We start from the raw sequence: 24860 nt of genomic DNA, 5'->3' as shown, positions 1-24860 counted from the left end.
GGTGCCTTAACGATCCAGCTCATGTGCAGTGTTCACACAGGTGATGAATAGGAGAAATTGTTCTAGGGGCATTCCTAATGATGAAGAGGGCGGGAAGGAGTGGCAAAGAGAGACAGTGCAATCCTAGGGCATGGGTACTCTAGGCTACGCCAATTTGAAACAGGGCTGCAAGTTTAAAAGTAGTTTTTTAGGCCAATAACTGCATCACCTGCCGAACGGACCCCAGGACAGATCTTGGATTAAAAGCAGCTATCTGACGTTACAAGCGGTTTGGGGGGGTCACATTGTGGGTACAGAGTCACTTTAAGACTTTAATTCATCCAATCACATTTCATATCATGAAACTAGGGAGTTTTATTCTTCAGCACAGATCTTTATGGTAACGCTACCTTATGGAAACGCCATCTCATTGTATTCTGTTTATCACACAGGTGTCACCCATTTCATACATGCGCATAGTGACCAGCCCGGCTATACACACGGGGAGCGGCCATTTATTGTCTGCCATTCCTCTGGGAGCTACATTTCGTTTCTCAGCCCGTTTCCATGACAACACAGGCGAGGTCTTCCATGCACAGAATTCCATTCTCAACTTCGCAATTAACAGGTTTGAGTAGATTCAGTATTTATCAGCATTAAAGGGAACCTGTCACATTGTAACCTTAGTCCAATCAGGGGGTAGCATGTTATAGGCCAGGAGGAGCAGAGTAGATTGATATATACTTATGTGGGAATGACTTGTCATTTATTTATGTAAATCTCCACCCTCTTGACTACTTAGCCAGAATCTTCATTGATTGGCAGCTCTTTATGTGCACACTTAAACACAGACTACTGTCAATCACTTAGAAGGACCGCCCCCTATACTAATTGGTTTACAATCACCAGAGATTTACATAAATAGATAAGTTATCCTGAAACTTTTTTCCTTTTTAAATCTGTATATCATTCCCCTCCGCTTCCCCTGCCTCACCCCATTATCACTAGTTTTGTTTCATGTCTGGTTCTTAGGCGCTCATTCACAAATAAATGTATGTTTTATGAGATTAGTAGTGCATTTCTCATCTTGTCACCACATGGTGGCAGTGTTAGGACATAGATGCCTGCCATGTGGCTTCTATGTGACGGTATTCAGTATTTTTATTCTTTGTTTCAGGGACGACTTTATACACATTGGAATGGGACCCACAAATGACAGCTTCATCATGCGCACAGTCAATGCTGGTTTTACAATATTTCGGGTCTGGGATACTGAGAGTCCTGGAATATCTGATTATGTTCCTATCCCTGTACAGCACAGCATTTACCCGGCTGTGAAGGAAGAAGCTGTGGTTGGGGATGTCATCTGTTTCACATGCCCAATAACTAGTCAGGAAGGTAAGCTGTTATTTTATATAATAATCTTAATACTTAAATGGGGTTTCTGGGACTTTTTTTAACGATTGGCCAACACTATATGTCCATTATACACTTGAAAACCCCACAGTTAAGAGCAGTGATCCCTCCTATACAGTAACTTCCAATTTATGGAAAGGGCCTCAGCCTATTCAATGTTTACCAGGGATAGCACCATCCATTCTGTAATGGCCGTGCCTGGTACTGCAGTTCAGTCACATTTACTTGAATTGCTCTGAGTTTATCAAATATTCTGTGTAGTATGTAATTCCCCCAGAATGCAATGCGGGACTGGATATTATATTATATGAGTGTTGCCCTTATTATCTGGCAGGAAAAAAAGAAAACAAAACTTTTTAATAACTATATAGAGAATATAAGTAAATATAATAAAGATTTTCTTATATGCCTATGTCGGTACATAACAAAGTAGCAGCTAGTCCATGTAAAGGAGAGGGTTGTGACCTACGGAAGAATAAGGATTATTTTGTCCTCCGGTCCCCCCTCCCCTAGCTGCGGCACACTCCGGGCTCAGCCAGTCCTTCCTTGCAGCCTGGAGCGCTTCCCTATCTAATAACACTGGGCCTGGAGTACTGACACTGCATAGTCCGCAAACAGCAGAGTGACTTCTGCCCTGATCTGCTGTGCCGTCAAGAGGATGACTGCACCAACTTTCCCGACAGGTTTCTGTATTGGGGTATCTCCTCCTATACAGGTTCTTTCTGCAGCGGCCGGATGTGCTTATTATAGTGGATGGGATTGTGCTCAAATTATAGTTTGCAGGTTTTTTTTATAATAGGAAATGTGTTTAGTATTCACAGCGCTGAAACCACTGGAGGCTTGTATTCTGCTACATGACTTGAAATCCATTACAGTACTTGGCTAGAGCTTAGAGAGTTGTATAGTATAGAGTCTGCCTACCTCTTATTCAGAAGATCAACTACCAGAGACTGTAAGCAGCACATTTATAGGAGCAATGAAGTATAAAGTAGCGTACGAGGAGAAGCCACAGGTGTCGTACAGTGTTAATGTTTGTGGCCAGGTATTTCTCAGTGCTTCATGGTCATTGACTCTATTACAGTCATTGGCTGTAAATGTAACTCAATGTAGTGTGTTCAAGTGCGCTGCAAATGGAGGGAGGTGTACTTTAGGTTTGGTGCTCTCTGAGCGTATGTTTACACATACTTATATTGATTATATTCACAGTGTTAAATCTGCAGTGGATTAAGTATGTGTGAACATACTTTTATTTTTTTTTTAATCCACAGCATGAGATTGCTGTACAGTAAGACACTTTAGAAAGTAAGGCTACATTCACACAACCGTAGTGCAGCCTGCGACTGCAACCCGCACTACGAATGTGCCTCTGTAGTTCTCTGAACTTCACGGAGCACTACATTGCTGCTTCATTAGTATAATGATCCGGACTGCAAAATGCGGTCCGTATTAAAGCAGGTCCTATTTTTTTGCGTCACGGATTGCGGCCCCGTACACACATATGGACGTGTGAATCGGGCAATTGAATAACATTGGTCCTAGGTTCTGTCCGCGATTGTGTGCCCGCAGTAGCTCACAGAACAATGGACATGTGATTGTAGCCTAAATCACCAGATCAGGCTCAGCAGAGAGAGGCAAAATTATTATTCCAGCTCTGGTTTGTAATGCATTACTCTTAATTTTACTACTTTTTTATTGTGAACATTTTACAGCTTTATCTAGGTGACTGAAGCAGGTGGCTGGGCACTCTTCTAATGCTTCATTTATTTATTTATTTAATTTTTTTCAACAGGCATTACTGGGACCTGGAGCTCTTCCTCTAGTTCATTACTTCAGATCGACCCAAAGTCTGGTGCTGCTTTAGCAAGAGATTCTGGACTTGTTACTGTCTATTATGAAATTCCTGGCTTACTGAAGACCTACCGAGAGGTAATGGACTTTTATCACGAGTTGTGACCTCTAAAAACTACATCATAAAGTATATAACGGTGGAGCTAAACTTCAGCTATTCTAAGGGGGCACCCCTTTTTCCCCAGTTATTTAGCAAGTACAGTGGAGTGAAAACTGCAGTAGGTGATATTGTCTATGGTGATAATGGGATTGCAAGGGTCTTGGATTCAGGAAGGTGTACACCAGTTACTTTATATAATTATATATAATATATCAGGCATTAAAGAGAATCTGTCGGCTCTTTGGACCCGTCTGGTGTGTATTTTCTGTTAAATAGCAATTTGGGGACGTACCTGAATGTTGTGCTGTTCCTCTATTATCCCTACTAGAGATGAGCGAACCAGGTTCGGGTTCGAGTCGATCCGAACCCGATCGTTCGGCATTTGATTAGCGGTGGCTGCTGAACTTGGATAAAGCTCTAAGGTTGTCTGGAAAACATGGATACAGCCAATGACTATATCCATGTTTTCCACATAGCCTTAGGGCTTTATCCAACTTCAGCAGCCACCGCTAATCAAATGCCGAAAGTTCGGGTTCGGATCGACTCGAGCATGCTCCAGGTTCGCTCATCTCTAATTACTACATATTTACTTTTTACTATTCCCCTTGTCCATTGAGCATACGCCTACCCACTCCAATACTGCCCTCTCAGTACTTGTTGTCCATTAGGAGTAACAGAGGAACAGTAGAAAAGGTGCATTACACTTATTTTAAGGGGGATATAAGTGTTCAATAAAACTGAAAGTCTGGGCTGTTGTCTGCTACTAGTGGAATTCCCTTTGCCGTTATCTGCTAAGAATAACTTTATAGGCAGGACTGACTATGTCTGAAAATGAATGGCGGATTTTCTTGTAGGATTCCTACAGTTTTTATATGGTAATAGGAGGAGGATTTTACGTAGATAAGATTTGTCAGATTAGTAGGGATAATATCTCAAATAAAACTGGAATGTTCATTAAAGTTCATGTTCTTTTGTCTGTATAATTTGGAGGGCAGTTTGTCCTCCAGAGCTGCTGCTCTTACTGTAGCTGAGGATCTGCATTTAGACACCATGTTAAAAGGGAGTTTGTAAGCTCTTTATCATGTTCAGATAGATAAAACAACTCACTCTGGCCTCTGGTAACTGTTTGCATAGATTTAAAACAATGTTTTCCTTCTAAGCTCAAATATAATAAAGACCATTATGTAACCCAACCCCCAACCCCCCCCCCCCCCCCCCACGTCCACCCCCGCATGGCTGATGTACAGTATTTGGCTTCCAGTAGCAATCATGTATGGAGAGGTGGGGAAGGGAGGAGGCATGCATGCTGCAGCTGAACCTTCCTCTATGCCTTTTATGCTTTGAAAGAAAAACATGATTTTGTGACTTAGTTTTTTTTTTTAATCTGCCGATGTCTGCAGCTGTGAGCACAATGTAGAGCTGGCCATACATTTTAGATTAATGCCGGCAGAATCGGCCAACCATCTATGTTTGTTTGAATCTTCCAACTTAGTCCAGATGGAAGTTGTCGAGGGAGAGGTGGATCAAGCTGTTGAGTTTTAACTTGTCGGTACTTTTTGTTCAGAAGGAAGATAAGCAGCCACTAGAGGCCTACTCCACTCCATCCGCTCTAAGCACATGCACGCTCAGCCAAACTCTCATGTGCATTGGGAAATGATGAGAGATGGCTGCTAAGCCGACAGCTGTCAGCTTGTTTCCAGCCTTACCCACCTGCACACACATACTATTGCCTGTTCCTGCTTTCTCACCACCATTCTCCATGTTGTGTACCTTTACTGATTATCTCTACACCTAGATTGTAACGTCCACATGACGGCCCACATGCATGAGCCAGGAACTAGACATACAAACTTTCTTTTCACATTTCCATAAGGAAGATTGCAGCCTAGAGAGCTTCATACGGCAGCTATTAATGACCACCACAGGGCCTTTTGGCGTACCATAAATCACAGTAAACAGGAAATAGAATACGCTTTCATCAATTTTTGTCTACAATATTGAATAGCCTGCAGCTTCAGAATTATCATACCATCAAAATCGGGGAAAATGCAGCAGCGAGCGCTGATCCCTCCGGTGCTTTTGTGGCCAGCTTTACACACGGGCAGCAGGAGAGAGATTTTTCATCCTGGTTATTTGTTGTCTGATGTGGTCACAGATCGAGGTGATACGGTTTGTTTAGTCATCTGCTTTATGATTTGCATTTCCTAATCTGAAAAAAAAAGCATTTTTGTTGAAAATGTAATTCCATTCACTGCAGGTAACCACCCTGCATAGCAAACGTTACCCCATGTATGCGAATGTTGGCTATTTAAATGAATGTGTACGCTCCACATGGTGTTCTATGCCGCTGAAGGGCGTTGTGTTTGTCTATCTAATATTCAAATCTTATTACTTTTATTTATTTATTTACCTTGTGTGTTTCAGGTGTTAATACACTCTCCGCAGAGAACACGAGTTGTGGATGCAAATGGAGAGAAAATCAATTTGCAGTCTGCAAATATTCATAAATTCCTTGTTGATATCGGGGAAAATGGCAACAATTTGAAAGGTAAATGTAACAAATGGTTCTCTTTCAATTTTCTGGATGAAAGGCCTTAGCAGGTAGCGCAACCAGTATTATAAAATGTCTTTCTCTGTCAGACCAGTGTCTCTATTCCAACTAGCAACTGCATGGATATATATAAATATATGTGTATATATAATCTTTTTTTTTTTTTTTTTTTTTAAATAGCTCTTAATTTTCATCAAATATTTTCACAAGTAAAAGTAGTAAGCATACACCAGCATGTACAATATACCCATTAGTATTAGAGTAGACTTGCTTTGCGCTATGCTGGTGAGTTATACAGTACCTCAAAAGTTGGGGAGGGGGAATGAAGAAGTACAGTGGTACCTCTGTTCACGAACTTAATTGGTTCTGGAAGGCAGTTTGAGAACCGAGCAGTCTGATAACGGAGCAAATCCGTGATGTCCGTGAAAAACGCGTATCAAATATTTGCAAACTAGTACTATTCAAATATAACAGAAACAGATGCAATACTGATGAATTCATACGGACCATGGAGTAAAAATAGCGGGAGTTTTTGCGGTCCAGAAAAATTACTGAACGTGTGAGTAAGGCCTAAGCCCCACTGCTGAGGGAAGCCTTTATTTTGTATGGACAGTGCAGATAGTCCGGATTCTTGCAGATGTATAGCCCTGGTTTTCTCTCTGTCTCACTCCCTCTAACCTGCACATGATATGCCCTATCCTCCTTCCTGTAATCTGACCTTTCAGAGGCTGTTACTAGAGACAGATTTCTCCTGACTACAGGCGTCAGACAGCATATTGTCAACAAAATCAACACAAATATTAGAATTCCCATAGGCTGGAGGGATTGTTTGATACAACATTGACCATTTAATGCACTGATATAAGATTAACCTCCCCAGTCTTAATACATTAGTGTGAAAGTGTTATCTGTTTCCATGGACAACCAACAGTATATTGGAAACTATTAAATGAAAGAAGAAATTGTTGCAGAATAGTTTGCCTTTTGTATATGATTCTCTTTAGATTAAAACGTGATCTTATTTTAGGTTTCATCCGGAGTTTTCTGCATCTCTATCGCATACATCATGTCATGTAGGATTTATTCTTTTTGACAGATCTGATATTTGATGTAATTTTTATGCAGACTCCCTTGCCTATTGTAAATGAGAACTATAGCTGACATTGCAGCACTATGCAGAGTATTATCTTGCTTAATGTCTTAAAGCAGGGGTAGGGAACCTTGGCCCTCCAGCTGTTGCAAAACTACAACTCCCATCATGCCTGGACAGCCAAAGCTTTAGCTTTGGCTGTCCAGGCATGATGGGAGTTGTAGTTTTGCAACAGCTGGAGGGCCAAGGTTCCCTACCCCTGTCTTAAAGAGTCCTTGTACTCTAGAGAGACTCATCATAATGCCACACACATCTAATGCCTGGCAGACCTGTTAGTGTGAGTAGCAGAGGCGTTCCGCCATTGCCATCAAGGGTCCCGCGTTTTATTGCTGGACTATTAATATAGAGCTCGCTCCTCTAAAATGCTATAGAGCACACTAAAGGCCCATCGTTTCTTTTTCCTTCCATAATGACTGTAAGTGCCGGACAAGTATCCTTAATGAAGAATTACTCCACCGCATTAGTGGAAGACTCTAGTCTGCATCTTCTGTACAGAACATTATCCATTATGTGCTCACACAAGTGTCCTGTTTCTTCCTCTCATGTCTGTTTGCTCTCAGCAGAGCACCAGATACAGTCTATTAGGGCGCACTGAGTGCTGTCATTGTCGTCTTAGTAGAATCCAGATGAAAGACAGAGTTGTGTTTCTACTAGTGGTATAACTAGTGGTTCACCCACTTCATCGTGCTTGTTTTGTTTGGCCTCTTGAACACGTGTCAAAAACTATTTTCATTGACGTCGTATTGCATTTACCTGCCAGCTGCTGACCAATGGCAAGCAATGCACAGAATCGTTCGAACTGTGTGAATATTTAGATCATTACAGCTATTGTACATATGTCGCCATATTTTAAGGAAATCTAGCATAACATAGCCCATACTCTTTACCTCTATGTATGCCAGAATCCACATTGATAGTGTGTATGTGGAAATAACACAAGAGCTGCTTTTGGCAAGTGTGCCCCGTGTGTCACACCTAGGGAGCAATTGTGATGTCACATGAAGGTTTGGCATCACAGGCACAGCAGGATATGGGGAAGGCTCATGGACCCCTTTAAATCAGGACCATACTACAGGTGACAGATGCACTGCAACACTATGATCCTGTGTTATATGCCAGTAGCTTAATGATAGGTGTTCTCTTTCGTTGTCTGTGATAGTCGCCTATGTATTTGACCCACACGTAGACAATATATACATTTGGGAAATAAACTATACGCTGTCTTGATTAGGCATTGCTTGGGTCATTGATGTCTCTGGGCCTTTTGGCAACACATTAGGTTGCATGTCGACAGATGGTGTGCCCATGAGAGGTCATAAAACATGGTTTAAATGCCGTCTAAGGGTCCTATTGCACTGAGCAATTTTTAATACTTAACGGCTAACAATAATCGATCGCAGACTAGATTGTTTATCGTTAACCTGAAATCGTTCACCATATTACACAGAGCGATGGTCGTTAGATACGATCGTTATTGCGATCGTTACTATGATCATTTATTACTTCTGATCTCAAAACAATGGACAATGTGCAATTACACTGAACGATTAGTGAAAAAATGCGGAAGGAATGTGGAATTACAGGGAACAATTAACGATAATTTTAGGTTTAGATCTAAATCAATGACACTCGAACGATTTTTCGACCGTTGCCTGCAATTACACAGAACAATTATCGTTTAAATTCAAACGCTATAACGATTTTTCGCACGATAATCGGCCTGTGTAATAGGGCCCTAACTCATTGGTGCTTACTTATGCAGCTGTTCATCTTCTTACTCCTTTATTAGAAAAAGAAATCCTAAATGTAACAGTAAAACTAAAATGGATGATAACCAGAAGAAAAGTTCCTCTCGGAAGGGTGGGGGGACTGTGATTTTTCCTCTGGATGTCACCCCTCCCTTACTGATCCAGAAAGTAAAAGTTTTCATCTGTCAAGCAATTGCCGAGCCCTGAATATCGAGCCTGGTATCATTATAAAGCTTAAATTCCAGGCTTTAGTATATAAGTTTACAAGGAACCAGTCATCAGTGTCATGCTGCCCCAAACCTCCTTATTACAATGATTATCAACTCTGAAACGTTGCAGACAAGAGCCGGCTCTATGTCATCAAGGCAGCTCCGACAGCTTCTCCCCGCGCTGCCGCCTCTGATTGCCGACCGGCCTTATAACAAGGATTCCTCTAAACTGCTGCAGTATTTCAGAGATAATCATATATCATTGTAATAAGAGCCTATGCCTGCTTTATGCTGTCCACAGCAAGCATGAAAAACCATTCTGTATTACATACTGTATATTCTTGCTAGTAAAACTGTTAAGGCTCCTCCATCTGTTATGCGCACCGTTGGGGAGGGGGTCCTAGAGGCCCATAAGGCTTGCCTGTGACTGCCCATAGTGAGGATCCTGTGAAACTGTATCTAGCAGGTTTGTCATTTGGTTAAATTACATAAAATTCTGGTTTGTTCATATTGCAAACCAGCAACGTTGACATTTTTTACAACGCTGAATCCATATGCATTACCACCGTTGTCGCTCCTCCCCGGGTGCTGGAAAAAGATAGATCCAGTCCTTGGAAACTTCTCCCAGTTTTCCAGGACTGAATCCATGTTTTCCCAGGAGTGTCATGGAGCGGAGCAAACTTCAAAACCCACAGCCTGATCTGCAGAATGCAGATAGGAAGAAAGCGATTCCTTCAATCACGATAAACAGCCGGGCGCGCAGTGCAGGTGCAACTCTGCTATTCCCTGTTGCTGCCAGTACTGCAGAGTAGGGTCGGCAGGAGGGTATAGCAGAGCTGTGACTGCACTGTGCTATTTAGGGATGCACAGGAGCAGGTAGTGGTAGCATGCTGCACCCATATACCGCTAACGTCTACAGATTCAGCATCGCAATAGGTAGAAAGAGCTTGGGGGGGGGGGGGGTAACTTTTCCACTGCAATTTTCTAATAGAACCATTCTGAACAGGTTAAAGGAGTCCTCCATCACTTAAAGCTTTTTATATATTGCTATTTTATTTATTATATATTAAATGGGGGAGACTTATCGAACATGGTGTAAAATCAAACTGGCTCAGTTGCCCCTAGCAACCAATCAGATTCCACCTTTCATTTCTCACAGACTCTTTGAAAAAGGAGAGGTGGAATCTGATTGGTTGCTAGGGGCAACTGAGCCAGTTTTACTTTACATCATGTATGATAAATCTCCCCCTTATTCTTACCTCACCTCACTCCCCCAGTGTCCTTTTTTCTGCATCTCTCAGTCCTGGTTTTTAATTGAGTACAGTACCCTTTTAATGAAAAATGTGGGGGGGGGGGGAATCATGTAAATTTCAATAATAGAAAAAAAAAAAAAAATGTTTTAAAACTATTCCAAGTTTTGTGGACTGGACATGGAGATAGTAGATTACTAAGCTCCCTCGCTGGTAGCTCTCTCAGTAGGTCATGTAATTGGTCGTTCTCATTGTAACTTGTTTACTCAGCACCAGTATATGAATGGAGAAAGCTAGAGCGATGTAACGTGGAGGATATCTGATAGCTGATGAGTCTGATCCCGCCAGGTTTGTCTTGAAGGAGTCTTTTATTGCTGACATGTCTCAGCTAAAAAAAGAGCAATTTGGGGGATGGGATTTGTCTTCGTTCAAATACTTATAAATACGTCTAAAGCGGCCATAATAACCATTTACAGGATGTCTAGTAGAATACAGAATCCTTTTTTTTTTTTTTTTTTTCCTGCATCATCTACACCAGTGTTTCTCAACCTGCGGTACGCGTACCCCAGGGGGTACACGCCGCAGGCTGAGGGGGTACGCCGGGAGGTGGGGGGGAAAAAATAGTTTTGGGTGCCGGGACACTGCTATCACCCAGCAGTGTCCCGGCACCTATCCCCGCCGCTTGTCTCACATCCTTCCCCCAGCAGCAGCCTCACCAGCATTCTGTGGGGTACGAGACCAGCAGCCTCGCAACTGACTGTGTCTCTGAGGCCCTGTTGGTCCGGCCGCCGGCGGGGACATCAGCCCGCCGCCGCCGCATCTCCTCTCCGCAGCCTGTCACCTCAGGCAGCCTGTTTGGGATTCGTCCCCAGGCTGCCGCATATCCTCCTGCAGCCCCTGGCTGGACGCTGCTACCCGATCCGGCAGCCTCGGGGGAAGAGCGTGAGGCTGCCGGATCGGGTTGCAGCGTCCATACGGGGGCTCCAGGAGGATATGCGGCAGCCTGGGGACGAATCCCAAACAGGCTGCCTGAGGTGACAGGCTGCGGAGAGGAGATGCGGCGGCGGCGAGCTGATGTCCCCGCCGGCGGCCGGACCAGCAGGGCCTCAGAGTCAGTCAGTTGCGAGGGGGTAGTGGTGCGCAAGGCTACCCCGTCCGGAGCTCCTGCATTGGATTGTGGACCAGGAGATGGGGCGCCCCCCATATCCACCTGCCGCCGCTTCTCACGGTCAAGCAGTGGTGTGTGGACCGGGAGATGGGGCCCCCCACATCCTACGACTGGCGCTGCTGCCTGTGGAAGTGGGGTGCTCGATCTCCCGGTCCACAATCCACTGCAGCAGGAGCCCCCGGCGGGGTAACCCGGTGCACCACTAACTCATCTCCTCCCTACCCACATTATCACCTCTGTACCCCTCCACCTCCTCTCTACCCCCATCATCACCTCTGTACCCCTCCACCTCCTCTCTACCCCCATCATCACCTCTGTACCCCTCCACCTCCTCTGTACCCCTCCACCTCCTCTCTACCCCCATCATCACCTCTGTACCCCTCCACCTCCTCTCTACCCCATCATCACCTCTGTACCCCCTCCACCTCCTCTCTACCCCCATCATCACCTCTCACCCCCATCATCACCTCTGTACCCCTCCACCTCCTCTCTACCCCCATCATCACCTCTGTACCCCTCCTCCTCCTCTCTACCCCCATCATCACCTCTGTACCCCTCCACCTCCTCTCTACCCCCATCATCACCTCTGTACCCCCTCCATCTCCTCTGTACCCCCATCATCTCCTCTCTACCCCCATCATCACCTCTGTACCCCTCCTCCTCCTCTCTACCCCCATCATCACCTCTGTACCCCTCCTCCTCCTCTGTACCCCCATCATCACCTCTGTACCCCTCCTCCTCCTCTCTACCCCCATCATCACCTCTGTTTCCCCTCCTCCTCCTCTCTACCCCCATCATCACCTCTGTACCCCCATCATCACCTCTGTACCCCCTCCACCTCCTCTCTACCCCCATCATCACCTCTGTACCCCCTCCACCTCCTCTCTACCCCCATCATCACCTCTGTTCCCCCTCCACCTCCTCTCTACCCCCATCATCACCTCTGTTCCCCCTCCACCTCCTCTGTACCCCCATCATCACCTCTGTTCCCCCTCCACCTCCTCTCACCCCCATCATCACCTCTTTTCCCCCTCCACCTCCTCTCACCCCCATCATCACCTCTTTTCCCCCTCCACCTCCTCTCTACCCCTATCATCTCCTCTCTACCCCCATCATCACCTCTGTACCCCCTCCACCTCCTCTCTACCCCTATCATCTCCTCTCTGCCCCCATCATCACCTCTGTACCCCCTCCACCTCCTCTCTACCCCCATCATCTCCTCTCTACCCCCATCATCACCTCTGTACCCCTCCTCCTCCTCTCTACCCCCATCATCATCTCTGTTCCCCCTCCACCTCCTCTGTACCCCCATCATCTCCTCTCTACCCCCATCATCATCTCTGTTCCCCCTCCACCTCCTCTGTACCCCCATCATCTCCTCTCTTCTTCATCATCTCCTCCCTACCCCCATCATCTCCTCCCTACCCCCATCACCCCATCATCTCTATCACCCCATCATCTCTATCACCCCATCATCTCTATCACCCCATCATCTCTATCACCCCATCATCTCTATCACCCCATCATCTCTATCACCCCATCATCTCTATCACCCCATCATCTCTATCACCCCATCATCTCCTCCGTACCCCCTCCACCTCCTCTCTACCCCCATCACCTCCTCTCACCTCTCATCACCCCTCTCCTCCTCTCTCCCGTCTTCCTCTCCCTTCTTCACCTCCTCTCTCCCCTGTCTTCCTCCCACATTCACCTCCTCTCTCTTCCTCTCCCCTTTCACCTGCTCTCTCTACTTCACCTTCTCTCTCTTCCTCTCTCCCCTTCACCTCCTCTCTCTTCCTCTCCCCCTTCACCTCCTCTCTCTTCCTCTCCCCCTTCACCTCCTCTCTCTTCCTCTCCCCCTTCACCTCCTCTCTCTCCTTCACCTTCTCTCTCTTCCTCTCCCCCTTCACCTCCTCTCTCTCCTTCACCTCCTCTCTCTTCCTCTCCCCCATCACCTCCTCTCTTCCTCTCCCCCTTCACCTCCACTCCCACCCAACACCTCTTCTTTCTTCCTCTCCCCGTTCCCCTCTTCTTTCTTCCTCTCCCCCCGCCATCACCTCCTCTCTGTTCTTCTCCCCCTTCACCTCCTCTATCCCCCACTTTCCTTTTTTCCCCCCTCAGACCTTACTCTCCCCTTGATCTCCTCGTGGCTCAGAGGCTGGAAAAGAGAACAAGACCCGCTCCATGCGCGGATAACGTAAGTATGAATTTTTTTTTGTTTGTTGGGGCAGGAGGGGGGGGGGAGTAGAATGGTGGGCATTACTATGGGGGCAGGGCAGGGGGCATTATTACTATATGGGGGGTCATAGAAGGGGATATTATTTTTAAATGAGGGATCCTAAATACGAGGACAACCCACACACCTACTCACTTTACTGCGCATGACACCAAACAGCAGAATTATTACTGTATGGGAGCCTATAGGTAGGAAAAAGGGAGGGAGGTTAAAGGAAAACGCCTAAGATGTTTTGCAGGTTCTCTGGCAAGAGGTAAATTGTAGCTGCGAGAAATCATCATGGTGGTCTGGGCCAGATGGAGAAGCAAAGGAAAAGTGATGTCTGGCTACATGGGGAGGTATCTGGCTATAGAAGGAGGTATCTTGACTACATGGGGAGATGTCTGGCTGCAAGGGGGTAGGTATCTGGCTACATGGGGAGATATCTGACTACATAGGGGGGGTATCTGGCTACATAGAGGGAAGTATCTTGACTACATGGGGGGAGGTATCTGGCTACATAGAGGGAAGTATCTGACTACATAGGGGGAGGTATCTGGCTACATAGAGGGAAGTATCTGGCTACATGGGGGAGGTATCTGGCTACATGGGGGAGGTATCAGACTACATGGGGGAGGTATCAGACTACATGGGGGAGGTATCAGACTACATGGGGGAGGTATCAGACTACATGGGGGAGGTATCTGGCTACATGGGGGAGGTATCTGACTACATGGGCGAGAGGTATCTGACTACATGGGCGAGAGGTATCTGACTACATGGGCGAGAGGTATCTGGCTACATGGGGGAGAGGTATCTGGCTACATGGGGGAGAGGTATCTGGCTACATTGGGGGAGGCCTCTTGACTACATGGGGGAGGTATCTGGCTGCAGGGGGACATATCCATCTCTGTGGGTTATATCCCACCTGCTTCTCTGGCACCCGGTTCACTGACAGCAGGCTCAGCCAATCAGTGCACTGTCCCACCGTAACCACTGATTGGGTGAGCGGGCTGTCAGTGAGCCGGGAGCCAGAGAAGCAGGTGGAAGTACAGGCAGGTAAGCAGGATCTGTTAAGGGCCGGCAGCTAATTAGGTAAATAGGCTGTGGCTACATTCTCGCAGCAGATTGAAAATCCTCTGTGAGAATGCAGATACATAGGCCATAATAGTACAGAGTATCGCAGTGGATTTTGCTGTGAAACGTACATGTAAATCTACCCTGGGCAATGTTATTAATGGATGGCTTCCTTGGGGGTACTCGGCTGGAGCATCTCGTCGCATGGGGGTACTTGGCTTGAAAAGGTTGAGAAACACTGAATCTACACAAAGGATTTCACAGTCTGACATGCCGCTATATCCAAACAAAACACTTACATTCTATTAGCGGAGGAAACTATGGTTTGTGATTTTTCTTACAAATACAACAGCAGATTCCTCTATAAAGCAAACAGAGCTGGTTTTACCAACCTATAGAAATATATATAGAAATATAGCATACCATTGCATCACCAGGTACAGAATGGGCAATGGAGATACCATTAGAGAGAGAGTCCTACCATTAGAGAGAGAGGTTATTCATTATAGGACACATGCATGTCTGACATGAAAATCTATAAGCGTTGCTTAAAGGGATTATACCAGAAGTATCAGTTCAGTAGGGATCTAACCGCTGGGACCTCCACTGATCACAGGAGCGGAGGTCAAATGTCTCCGGAGTGATGTGTATTGGACTTCTGAACATAGATGAGTGTTGTCAATGTTCCGAGGTCCCATAGAGAGTGAGCAGAGCAATAGGCAATCCTATAATCCATCTGACACTTCTATTACCGGTAGATGGGACCTGACCTCTCCAGTGTGCAATAAGCTGAAGGTTGGTGTAAATCTGCTCCTTCGGATCTATGCAGAACATTACAAAATACATCAATTAACAGGTTTCTAATAAAGCTGTCCAGAGCCGCACAGCAACAAGTGATTTACTGCTGTTTTCCTCTGTTTGGGTAATCGTATTAGGTTATTAATATTGGTAGGTTAAAATGTCTCATTTTTCGTCTTCTCTTTCAGGGGAATGTTCTTCCGGCCACATAGATGCAATTCAAGATCTTCACCCAGAAAACCTTATCCATTGCCATCTGCACTTTAAAGATCACAGCCCTGATGTCCCAGCGCCTGAGTTGTTTTCTATTAAAACAGGATTTGATGTAGAGACGGGTACGTTGATTTGGTAATCTAATATACTTGGTGCGGCACTGGTTTCGGCCCTTATTGTCTGGGCCGGTCCCTGTTTAGTGATTATAGTAAATCTGTCAGCTGCAATTCAGATTGTAATCCGCTGACACTATTAGGGAAAGGAGACATGTGGTATCTTTCTTTGTGAAATGTTAAGAGGTGTTCCCAAATCTCTGAAGTGCTGAGAATTGCAACACCTCTTGCTTCACTTTCCATCCCTGTCCTGTTTGAATGACAACTTTTAGGCATGTATATTAATGCTATGAGGCATGTATATTAATGCTTTGTTGCAGCTCTGTCCTGCGTCCCTGTGTACAGCCAGGCAGTTACCTATCCTTAAAGAGGGTACTCTGGCAACATTTTTCTTTCAGATCAGCTGGTGCCAGAAAGTTTTCTATAGATTTGTAATTTACTTCTATTTAAAAATCTCTCCTGCTCTTCAGACTGGAAAAAATAAACACCACTTGCTGCAGGACATACAGCAGCTCATAAGTACTGGAAGACATGAGATTTTTAAAGAGATGTTAATTACAAATCTATATAACTTTCTGAAGCCAGTTGATTTAAAAGAAAAATATTTTTCTCTGGAGTACCCCTTTAATATAGCACCTTATGGATGAGAATGTGATATGTTATTCTGCTCCCACCACTGCACCTTCACTCCTATGGAGGATGCATGATGACATGTTTTTTACATTCTCCTCCATAGGCAGCCATGCATGGATAGGGCAAGGGATCGACAGGGGGCTGAGATGCATAATTATACTCAATGGGGCCAACCCAGAGCAGACTGAGGTGCCTCAGTCATAATCTGTAGTGGTCACTGGAAGAAAGCTGCTATGTTTTCTTAATCCTGGATAACCCCTTTTAATACAGATTCAGATATGTGACCCTATTACTCTTGTCTTAAACTGGCCCAAGAATTAGGCCCTATTCACACATCCTGTTCCTGTCCGCAATTGCGGATCTGCAGAAAAATAGGACCAATGTATTTCAATGAACCCATACACACATCCGTGTTGTGTACTGGGCTGCAATCCGTTCCGCAAAAAAAAAAAAAAGGACAGGCCCTAGTACGGACAGTAACTGACATGGGGTCCGTATTTTACGGATGCAATACGGATGAAAATTTGCGGATTGCTTACGGATTAAAAATTGTGGATTGGAAAATATACTGACGTGTGAATAGACCCTTATGCTTGATGTCATCGTTTTTTTTTACAGATTTCTATTAAGTGTGGACTCTCTAAGGTTTTCATTGAGTTACTTATTCCTGATCAAGTCATAAGTGTAACTCGCATTCAGATTTTTTTTTCTTTGTGCTTTGTCTGCTGGATCTGGATCCTGATTGATGTCGCTCTTTCCCAGTTAATGGTACAGGTTGTTCCTTAAAGGAGAAGTCAGGCGAAAACTTTTATTAAAGTATTGCATTGCCCCCAAAAGTTATACAAATTACCAATACACACTTATTACGGGAAATGCACATAAAGTACTTTTTCCCTGCACTTACTACTGCATCAAGGCTTCACTTCCTGGATAACATGGTGATGTCACTTCCTGGATAACATGGTGATGTCACTTCCTGGTTAACATGGTGATGTCACTTCCTGGATAACATGGTGATGTCACTTCTTGGATAACATGGTGATGTCACGACCCGACTCCCGAAGCTGTGCGGGCTGTGGCTGCTGGAGAGGATGATGGCAGGGGGATGCACAGTGTCCCTCCAGTGCCCTGTGTCCCTCAGTGTCCCCCTGCCATAATCCTCTCCAGCAGCCACAGCCCGCACAGCTCTGGGAGTCGGGTCGTGACATCACCATTTTATCCAGGAAGTGACATCACCATGTTATCCAGGAGGTGAAGCCTTGATGCAGTAGTAAGTGCATGGAAAAAAGCACTTTATGTGCATTTCCCGTAATAAGTGTAAATTGGTGATTTGTATAACTTTTGGGGGTAATACAATACTTTAATAAAAATTTTCGCCAGACTTCTCCTTTATGTTGCTATTGTATATGATGTGCCTGGCATCTGTCACTTTTTATCCTGAGCCCAATTGCACATTCTGTTCTGTCATAACCATTTCATGTGCGCTGTACAAGCTCCTCACCATTATCTGTACTATATCTAGGTCACTACACCTGTTCCCTCTCCAGACAGCAGCTTTCAGAGAGCCAGCTCAAACATCTCAGCATGGGGGACACGTCTCTTACTGTAACAGCATCCATACTAGGGAATCACGTCTACCGAGAGCAGGTCGGCGCCCTGGCCTCTGTTTATCCTGGATTTTATGCCAGTCAGAAGGAAATAGTGCTCAGCAATCATTATACCACGGCCGACATAAAGATATTTGGAGCGGCAGAAGTTCTGAACAATCTGGAGGTGAGGCGTCCAATGCTAATCATTGTTCTGTGTGATCACACGTTCTAATGAAGTGAGAATCCATACCAGTGGTGTTTGGTTTATTGATGCTCAATAGAAGCAACGTGTCACGGACCCCTTCAAATCCCACAAGTCCATCCATGCCCCTTGCAGAGTACCAAGAGAAGTTGCACTTATTATACAAGGCAATATTATTACCGAGTTATTTATAAGGCAGTTGCCTAGAATAATCCAACGCAGAGTTTATTTTCCTTCTTTGCTTTCTCAGGGGTTAACATTTCTGAGATATTTTACAGTTTAAGGCTGGGTTCACACTATGTATATTTGAGGCTGTATTTGTGAGGCTGTATAGCAACCAAAACCAGGAGTGGATTGAAAACACAGAAAGGCTCTGTTCACATAATGTTGTAATTGAGTGGATGGCCGTCATTTAATGGCAAATTTTTGCTGTTATTTTAAAACAACGGCTGTTATATTGAAATAATGGCCGTTATTTACCGTTATATGGCGGCCATCCACTCAATTTCAACATTGTGTGAACAGAGCCTTTCTGTGTTTTCAATCCACTCCTGGTTTTGGTTGCTATGAGGACCTGACTTGAGGACCAAATACTGCCTGAAGTATACAGTGTGTGAACCCAGCCTAAAGGGGTACTCTAGCAAAAAAATCAACTGGTTTCAGAAAGTTATATAGATGTGTAATTTACTTCCATATAAAAATCTCCCATACTTATCAGATACTGTATGCCCTGCAGGAAGTGGTGTTTTTTTCTGTTTGCTGCCACCCCTGTCTGTGACAGGGACTATCCAGAGCAGGAAAGGTTTTCTATGTGGATTTGCCACTGCTCTGGACCGTTCCTGTCTCGACAGAGAGGGCAGTAGAGAGCACTGTGTCAGACTGAAAATAACATAATAAACATTTCCTGCAGAACATACAGCAGCTGATAAGTACTGGAAGACTTGTGATTTTTTTTTTTAAATAGTAAATTACAAATCTATATAACTTTATGAAATCAGTTGAAAAACAAAACAAAGATTTTCGTTGGATAACCCCTTTTAATGCTGGGGACACTGTTGGCTACTTTATACAGGGTTACAGAACAACTTTATTTAAAGGGTTGTTCCATGACTTAAACAAATCTCCTGTCCATGGGATGGGGGATAACTATCTGACTGATAGGGATTCTCATCAGCTCATTATCCTCCATCTTGTGGATGGGTTTAAAATTGGTATAAACCCTTTAAAGGGAATCTGTTCGCACTATATCATCCAGAAATGGGTAGATACCTGATAGTGAGATATAAAACGTGATACCTGTCTCTTAGCTGATGCCTGTTTGTGCAGTTGTTATAAAATCGCCTTTTCAGTTGAAGCTCAAGTGCAATAGAGGCCGAGCTGAGATGCAGCATGCACACCTCCTCCATCCCCCCCCCCTCCCCCCTCCCTGTTTGGCTTCTAGCACAGAGTTCTGTACATCAGTCAGACAAGGCAGGTAGGGGTGGAGAGGAAGAAGGCATGCATGCTGCAGCAGCTTGGCAACGCCTCCTTGGCACTTGAGCTTCTAGGATGATATTGAGCTGACGGATTCCCTTTTAGATACTGTAACGGACAATGGATTAAAGAGGTTGTCTTACTGAAGGGAGACCATTTTAGATTAAGTCCAGCGTGGTTGTCAGCACACTTCTATTCTTCCGGTATTAGAGACCCTTGGCAATGACCACTCATCGCCAGATGTTTTCTTCAGCGCAGAACACTTGGATAGCTACCTGACATCAAAATATAGAATCACATTTGCTTAAAGATGTAAAAAAAAACATACACAGTTTACATAGCATAGAATACCCAAAATGAAGACTGATCCCCCTTTCTCCTCTTCTATAGCATATTGTTAAAAAAATATATATATGCTGTATGTAAAATAGTGGTGGAACTACATGGACAGGACATGAAGGGTTGTGTATTCCATGGAATGGAAAGTGCCTAATCTTCTATGATCTGTTCCGCAGGTGAAGACTGGATCCCCACTGGTGACCGTGTATCGAAAAGAGAAGTCCTATGGAGTCCCCAGCTTTGTGACATATGAAGTTGGCATCACTGACGCACAGGCTTTACACCAGGGACCATTATCCACATCACTTTCTGTTTCTAGTTACTTGTCAGACCAGACCATAGATGTTCCCATCAGACTGATGGCAGTGACAGGGCCCATTAATGGTGTGTATTGGTGCAGCTCTTATTGTTTCTGCGCCAAGTAGTAAATCGCTATAGACTTGCTGAATGTTCCTGGAGAGACTTTTGGCATGAAACAGTTTTCTGTCACTCAGAGCCTGAAATTTGATAGGACTGCTGTTGTATAGTTCTTCTCACAGTGCTGGGCTGTTTTAGGCTCTGCTAACACTTAATAAGGGGATCAAAGGGGTTATCCAGTGTTTTAAAAAACATGGTCACTTTCTCCCAGAGACAGCACCGCTCCTGTCTCCAGTTTGAAACTCTGTTTCATTGAAGTAAATGGAGCTTAACTGCAAACCATACCTGAGCTGGAGACAAGAGTGGTGGTGCCTCTGGAAGAAAGTAATATGTTTTTTTTTCGAACGCTGGATAACCCCTTTATGTTAAGGTTTCTGAGCTGTGTATAGATGGATTGATAGATTTGGACCTAAAATGTCACTGTTATATAAAACATTTCACATGTCAGAGAGATACGCCAAAAGTTTTGATTGGTCCAGGTCTTTGTGTTCAGACGCATACAGATTGTGAGATTGAGCCAGGAGTCCGTGCTCAGCTATTTCCTCTCCCGGCTCTGTTTCACATGATGGGTCACACTCGTATTGCATCGACCCTTTTCACTGAAACAGAGCAGGGATCGCTAGCGGTCTGAACACTCAGGGGGAGATTTATCAAAGGGTGTAAAATTTAGACTGGTGCAAACTGCCCACAGCAACCAATCACAGCTCAGCCTCCAGCTCTGGTGAAAGGAAAGCTGAGCTCTGATTGGTTGCTGTGGCCAGTTTGCACCAGTCTAAATTTTACACCCTTTGATAAATCTCCCCCTCAGACTCAAAATCCTGTCCAGGCATGATGGGAATTGTGGTTTTGCAACAGCTGGGTGGCCAAAGGTTTCTCACCCCTGCCCTATAATGTAGTAAATGAAGAGTCCCTTCGATCTCTGACTAAACACACATGCAACACAGCAGGTTTGCCTCTGGTTCCATTAATTAAACTATGCAACTAGGATTCTACATTGTAGACGTTTCCTCATGGATTTCATTATGGTGATGTCAGTGAGTGACATACATTGTACCATAAATGACCCTTTGAAGCATGCTTTGCTTTAGTCTCTGTGTTCCTCTCCTGCAGTGCCTTATACCGGGGAGCGCGGCTTCTACAGGATATTTATCGACTCTTATCCCGTGTTCTTCTTCACTTTGTTCGCTCTCATAGCCGGGGCTGCCATTGCTATTCTAGGTAAACACTGAAATATTCTTACATTCTATGGCTGAGTTCACAGTCCTGTGTTATAATTATATATATATATTTTTTTTTTCTTTCAGTCCTCTCGCCAAAGGAGACTGTTAACCACCCGGCGTTTATCTCACGTTCTTCCCCCATTTCTGCAAAAAATAGTATGTATTAAAACCAGTTCAATGCACGCCATAGATTTATTGTTCCAATAAGTTGTGCCAGGATGTAATTGCAAAAAAAGTAGATGCCTGGACTGTATATCTGTGCATGTATGGAGGTCTCTTATACTGATCATGTTATTTTGTTGAGACTATGGACCCTATTACACGAACGATAATCTGCTAAATTGACCCTATCCGGCGGATTATCGTTATGTGTAATAAACACAACCATTAGCCGATGATCGTTGTTATCGGCTGATTGTTGATATAGGTTTGGACCTATAATTGCGGTGCGCGGCTGACGATATGCAAAGAAGAATACATTACCTATCCATGCTGCAGGGCTCCTCTTGCGCTCTGCTTCTCCCCTTGTCCTGCGCGCTCCAGCTTCAGAGCGGCCTGTCTGAGCTGATAGGCCGCTCAGCCAGTCACAGGCCGGGACCGCCACGGCCAGTGATTGGCTGAGCAGCCTGTCAGCTGAGACAGACCGCTCTTAAGCTGGAGTGTGCGGGACCCGGGGAGAAGCAGAGCGCAAGAGGAGCCTAGCATGGAAAGGTAATGTATACAGTTTAAACAAGGGCTGCAAGGACATTGGTAACAATGTCCCTGCAGCCCTTGTTAAACGATAATCGGGCCGTGTAATAGGCCCAGTAAATGAGCGCCGATCTAGCAGATCGGCGCTAGTCTACAGTTATCAGGCCCCCATCGGCCCATGTAATACCACCCTACAAAGCATGAGTCCTATTAAAGGGATAGGCCATCAACCTCTGATCAGTAGGGATCCAACAGCAGGAACCCTTGCTGATTAGTTGTTTGTCACAGCCATGATGTCTACATATACAGAGAACAGAGCAAGAGGAGGCAGACAGCTCTGTATGTTGTGTAATGGCAAGATGATTTCATCTCGGCTCCTTCCCACCTCAATAGGAGTTTAGCTGTAGTAACCCAGTACGGCCACTACACTGTGTATGGAGCTCTCTGCTTCCAGCTCTGTATATTCTTGGTGCTGTAATAGAGCCCTGAGTTACTGCAGCCAGGTATTATTAAACCAGAGGACCCCTTTTATAGGGGCTACATTTTAAAGAAACTTTACAAAACTTACATCCCCTTTGCCTTTTTAGGTTTTACATCATCGCCAGTGAATTATACCAACCACAGTCCAAACTGGAATAACAGGTCACCACCTCGGCTACTGTGGAGTCAGGATTATGCTTCCAACTAGAGAAGCCCAGGCTTCCCCAAAGAGCAGATCTATTTAATTTTGGTGCCTTTTCTGGTGCATGTGTTGTATAGCGCAGCATGAGGCTGACATTTTATGCATTTTGTTATGTTTGATGATTTGGGGGTTTCTGCACACAAGGATGTTGTACCCTTCCCAATAGGTGTGGATTATGCGCTGCTCATGCCAGTAGCCATCAGATCCTCACATATCGACAGCTATTTTTAATGCCGTCCATTTTGATTTCATTGAGGAAGTGTACTTATACTTGTTTGTACCAATACTTTGATTGGTACTTTTTTTTTTTTTTACACTTAGGTATTGAATGGAATTGATTGTTTTATGTATTTTTGAAGTCTTAGTTCTTGTCTGTTTTTATTCATTTTTTTTCTCTGTTTCCAAGACAAGACTTTATTTTTGTAATTTTGTTGGTTGACTATATGACCACTCAGCGATTTTTATTTTTTTATTTTTTTTTTTGCCTTCAGGGTAGGACATAGAATGCTTTGTATGTTGCAGCTCTTTCTGTTTAACTCAGGAATATTTTGCACTGATTAGTAATTGTAGCCTTGCAATGTGAGCCTGACCAATTGGAAGCGCATAGCTGTGAATCTGCCCTGTGCACGTCCGCCTCTATCCATAGAAACGACAAGCATGTCAATGCCGACAGAGCTGCATCGTACTGGGCTGCCAGCTTCTGGCCTCTCCACAATACATTGTTTCTCAGTGCTAATGTGTGAGAGGTGTCGCAGTCACATATTAGAGTTCTTCGTGAGCTCGAGGCATTTTACGGATGGCGAGAAACCACTGTCACTGGGATCACTTAGTATCTCTGGATGTGAGTATAACTGACCGCGCTTCTGTATACAATTTATTATTTTATCCTATTGTTTCATACTATACAACTGGAAAAATGTGAGGTTCAGATCCGTTTCCTGAACAGATAAATCAATAGTCCACCATTACATTTGCACTATGAGCCTTATAGCAAAAAATGGAAGGAAAGGGATCACTTAGGCTAGGTCACATTTTTGGAAAAGGTGCATGTATAACATAATGTCTGCAAAGGTATGTACATATAGGCACATACATTCCCACATACAAAAAAAATAAAAAATAAAAAGTATATGCAAAAGTTTTTTCTAACTGGACAAGAAGCGCTGTATTATCTATAAAAAAGACAAACACATGACAGCATAAGCAGATATATGTTTGGCTATGCTCCATCATACACTTCCGTACGCCCAGGTGGTAGACACAGGGCTTCAGCAGGGAGATGGTGGAGTCATTCTCCACGTCAAATGGCAATTCCCATTAGTTCTGCAGATATAACACTTATCAATAAGGCTAGGGTTTCAGTGCCACTTTTAGATGCTTTATAGTTATGGTAAAAATTGCAGTTCACTAAATCTGTTGGCAAAAAAGTGTTGAGGGATGATCGGATGAATTCTGCCATCAAATAATATTTTTTGTACTCTAGAATGTGACTTTACAGCAGTAGGACTATATAGCATGGGTGTGCATACAATAGGATTGTTCGTATACTAGTTGCCTATTATTTACATTCCAGTATCTCTACTAATATACCTCATTGTATAATATCCTCCAGCCTTCAAAATCAGTTCCTTGTTTAAAATTAAAGGGGTATTCACAAGAAGTTAGCCTCCATTCACAGGGTTGGGGATAACAAGCTGATCGATGCGGGTTTGACCGCCAATCCTGGGAATGGGGACACAGTTGTCTCTGGAATGAATAATGCACAACCATCCAGCGCGTC

The 24860-nt window shown here is 44.4% G+C and overlaps 1 protein-coding gene across 1 annotated transcript in view; it reads left to right on the top strand.

The window, feature by feature from the left end:
* Positions 1-23373, top strand: part of NUP210 (nucleoporin 210) — a 62672-nt gene extending 39299 nt beyond the window's left edge. Inside the window, exons 31-40 of the mRNA XM_069967119.1 lie at positions 432-607; positions 1157-1377; positions 3185-3321; positions 5768-5891; positions 15698-15844; positions 17991-18241; positions 20248-20455; positions 21599-21706; positions 21793-21864; positions 22986-23373. Coding sequence (XP_069823220.1) covers positions 432-607; positions 1157-1377; positions 3185-3321; positions 5768-5891; positions 15698-15844; positions 17991-18241; positions 20248-20455; positions 21599-21706; positions 21793-21864; positions 22986-23086 — 1545 coding nt within the window. The 3' untranslated portion in view covers positions 23087-23373. The remainder of the gene's footprint in view (positions 1-431; positions 608-1156; positions 1378-3184; positions 3322-5767; positions 5892-15697; positions 15845-17990; positions 18242-20247; positions 20456-21598; positions 21707-21792; positions 21865-22985) is intronic.
* The last annotated feature ends 1487 nt before the right edge of the window (positions 23374-24860 follow it).

Source organism: Dendropsophus ebraccatus, chromosome 4, assembly GCF_027789765.1.
Source record: "Dendropsophus ebraccatus isolate aDenEbr1 chromosome 4, aDenEbr1.pat, whole genome shotgun sequence".
NCBI classification, from domain to species: domain Eukaryota; kingdom Metazoa; phylum Chordata; class Amphibia; order Anura; family Hylidae; genus Dendropsophus; species Dendropsophus ebraccatus.
The sequence above is the reverse complement of the archived record's forward strand: the minus strand, read 5'-3'. Positions and strand labels throughout refer to the sequence as shown.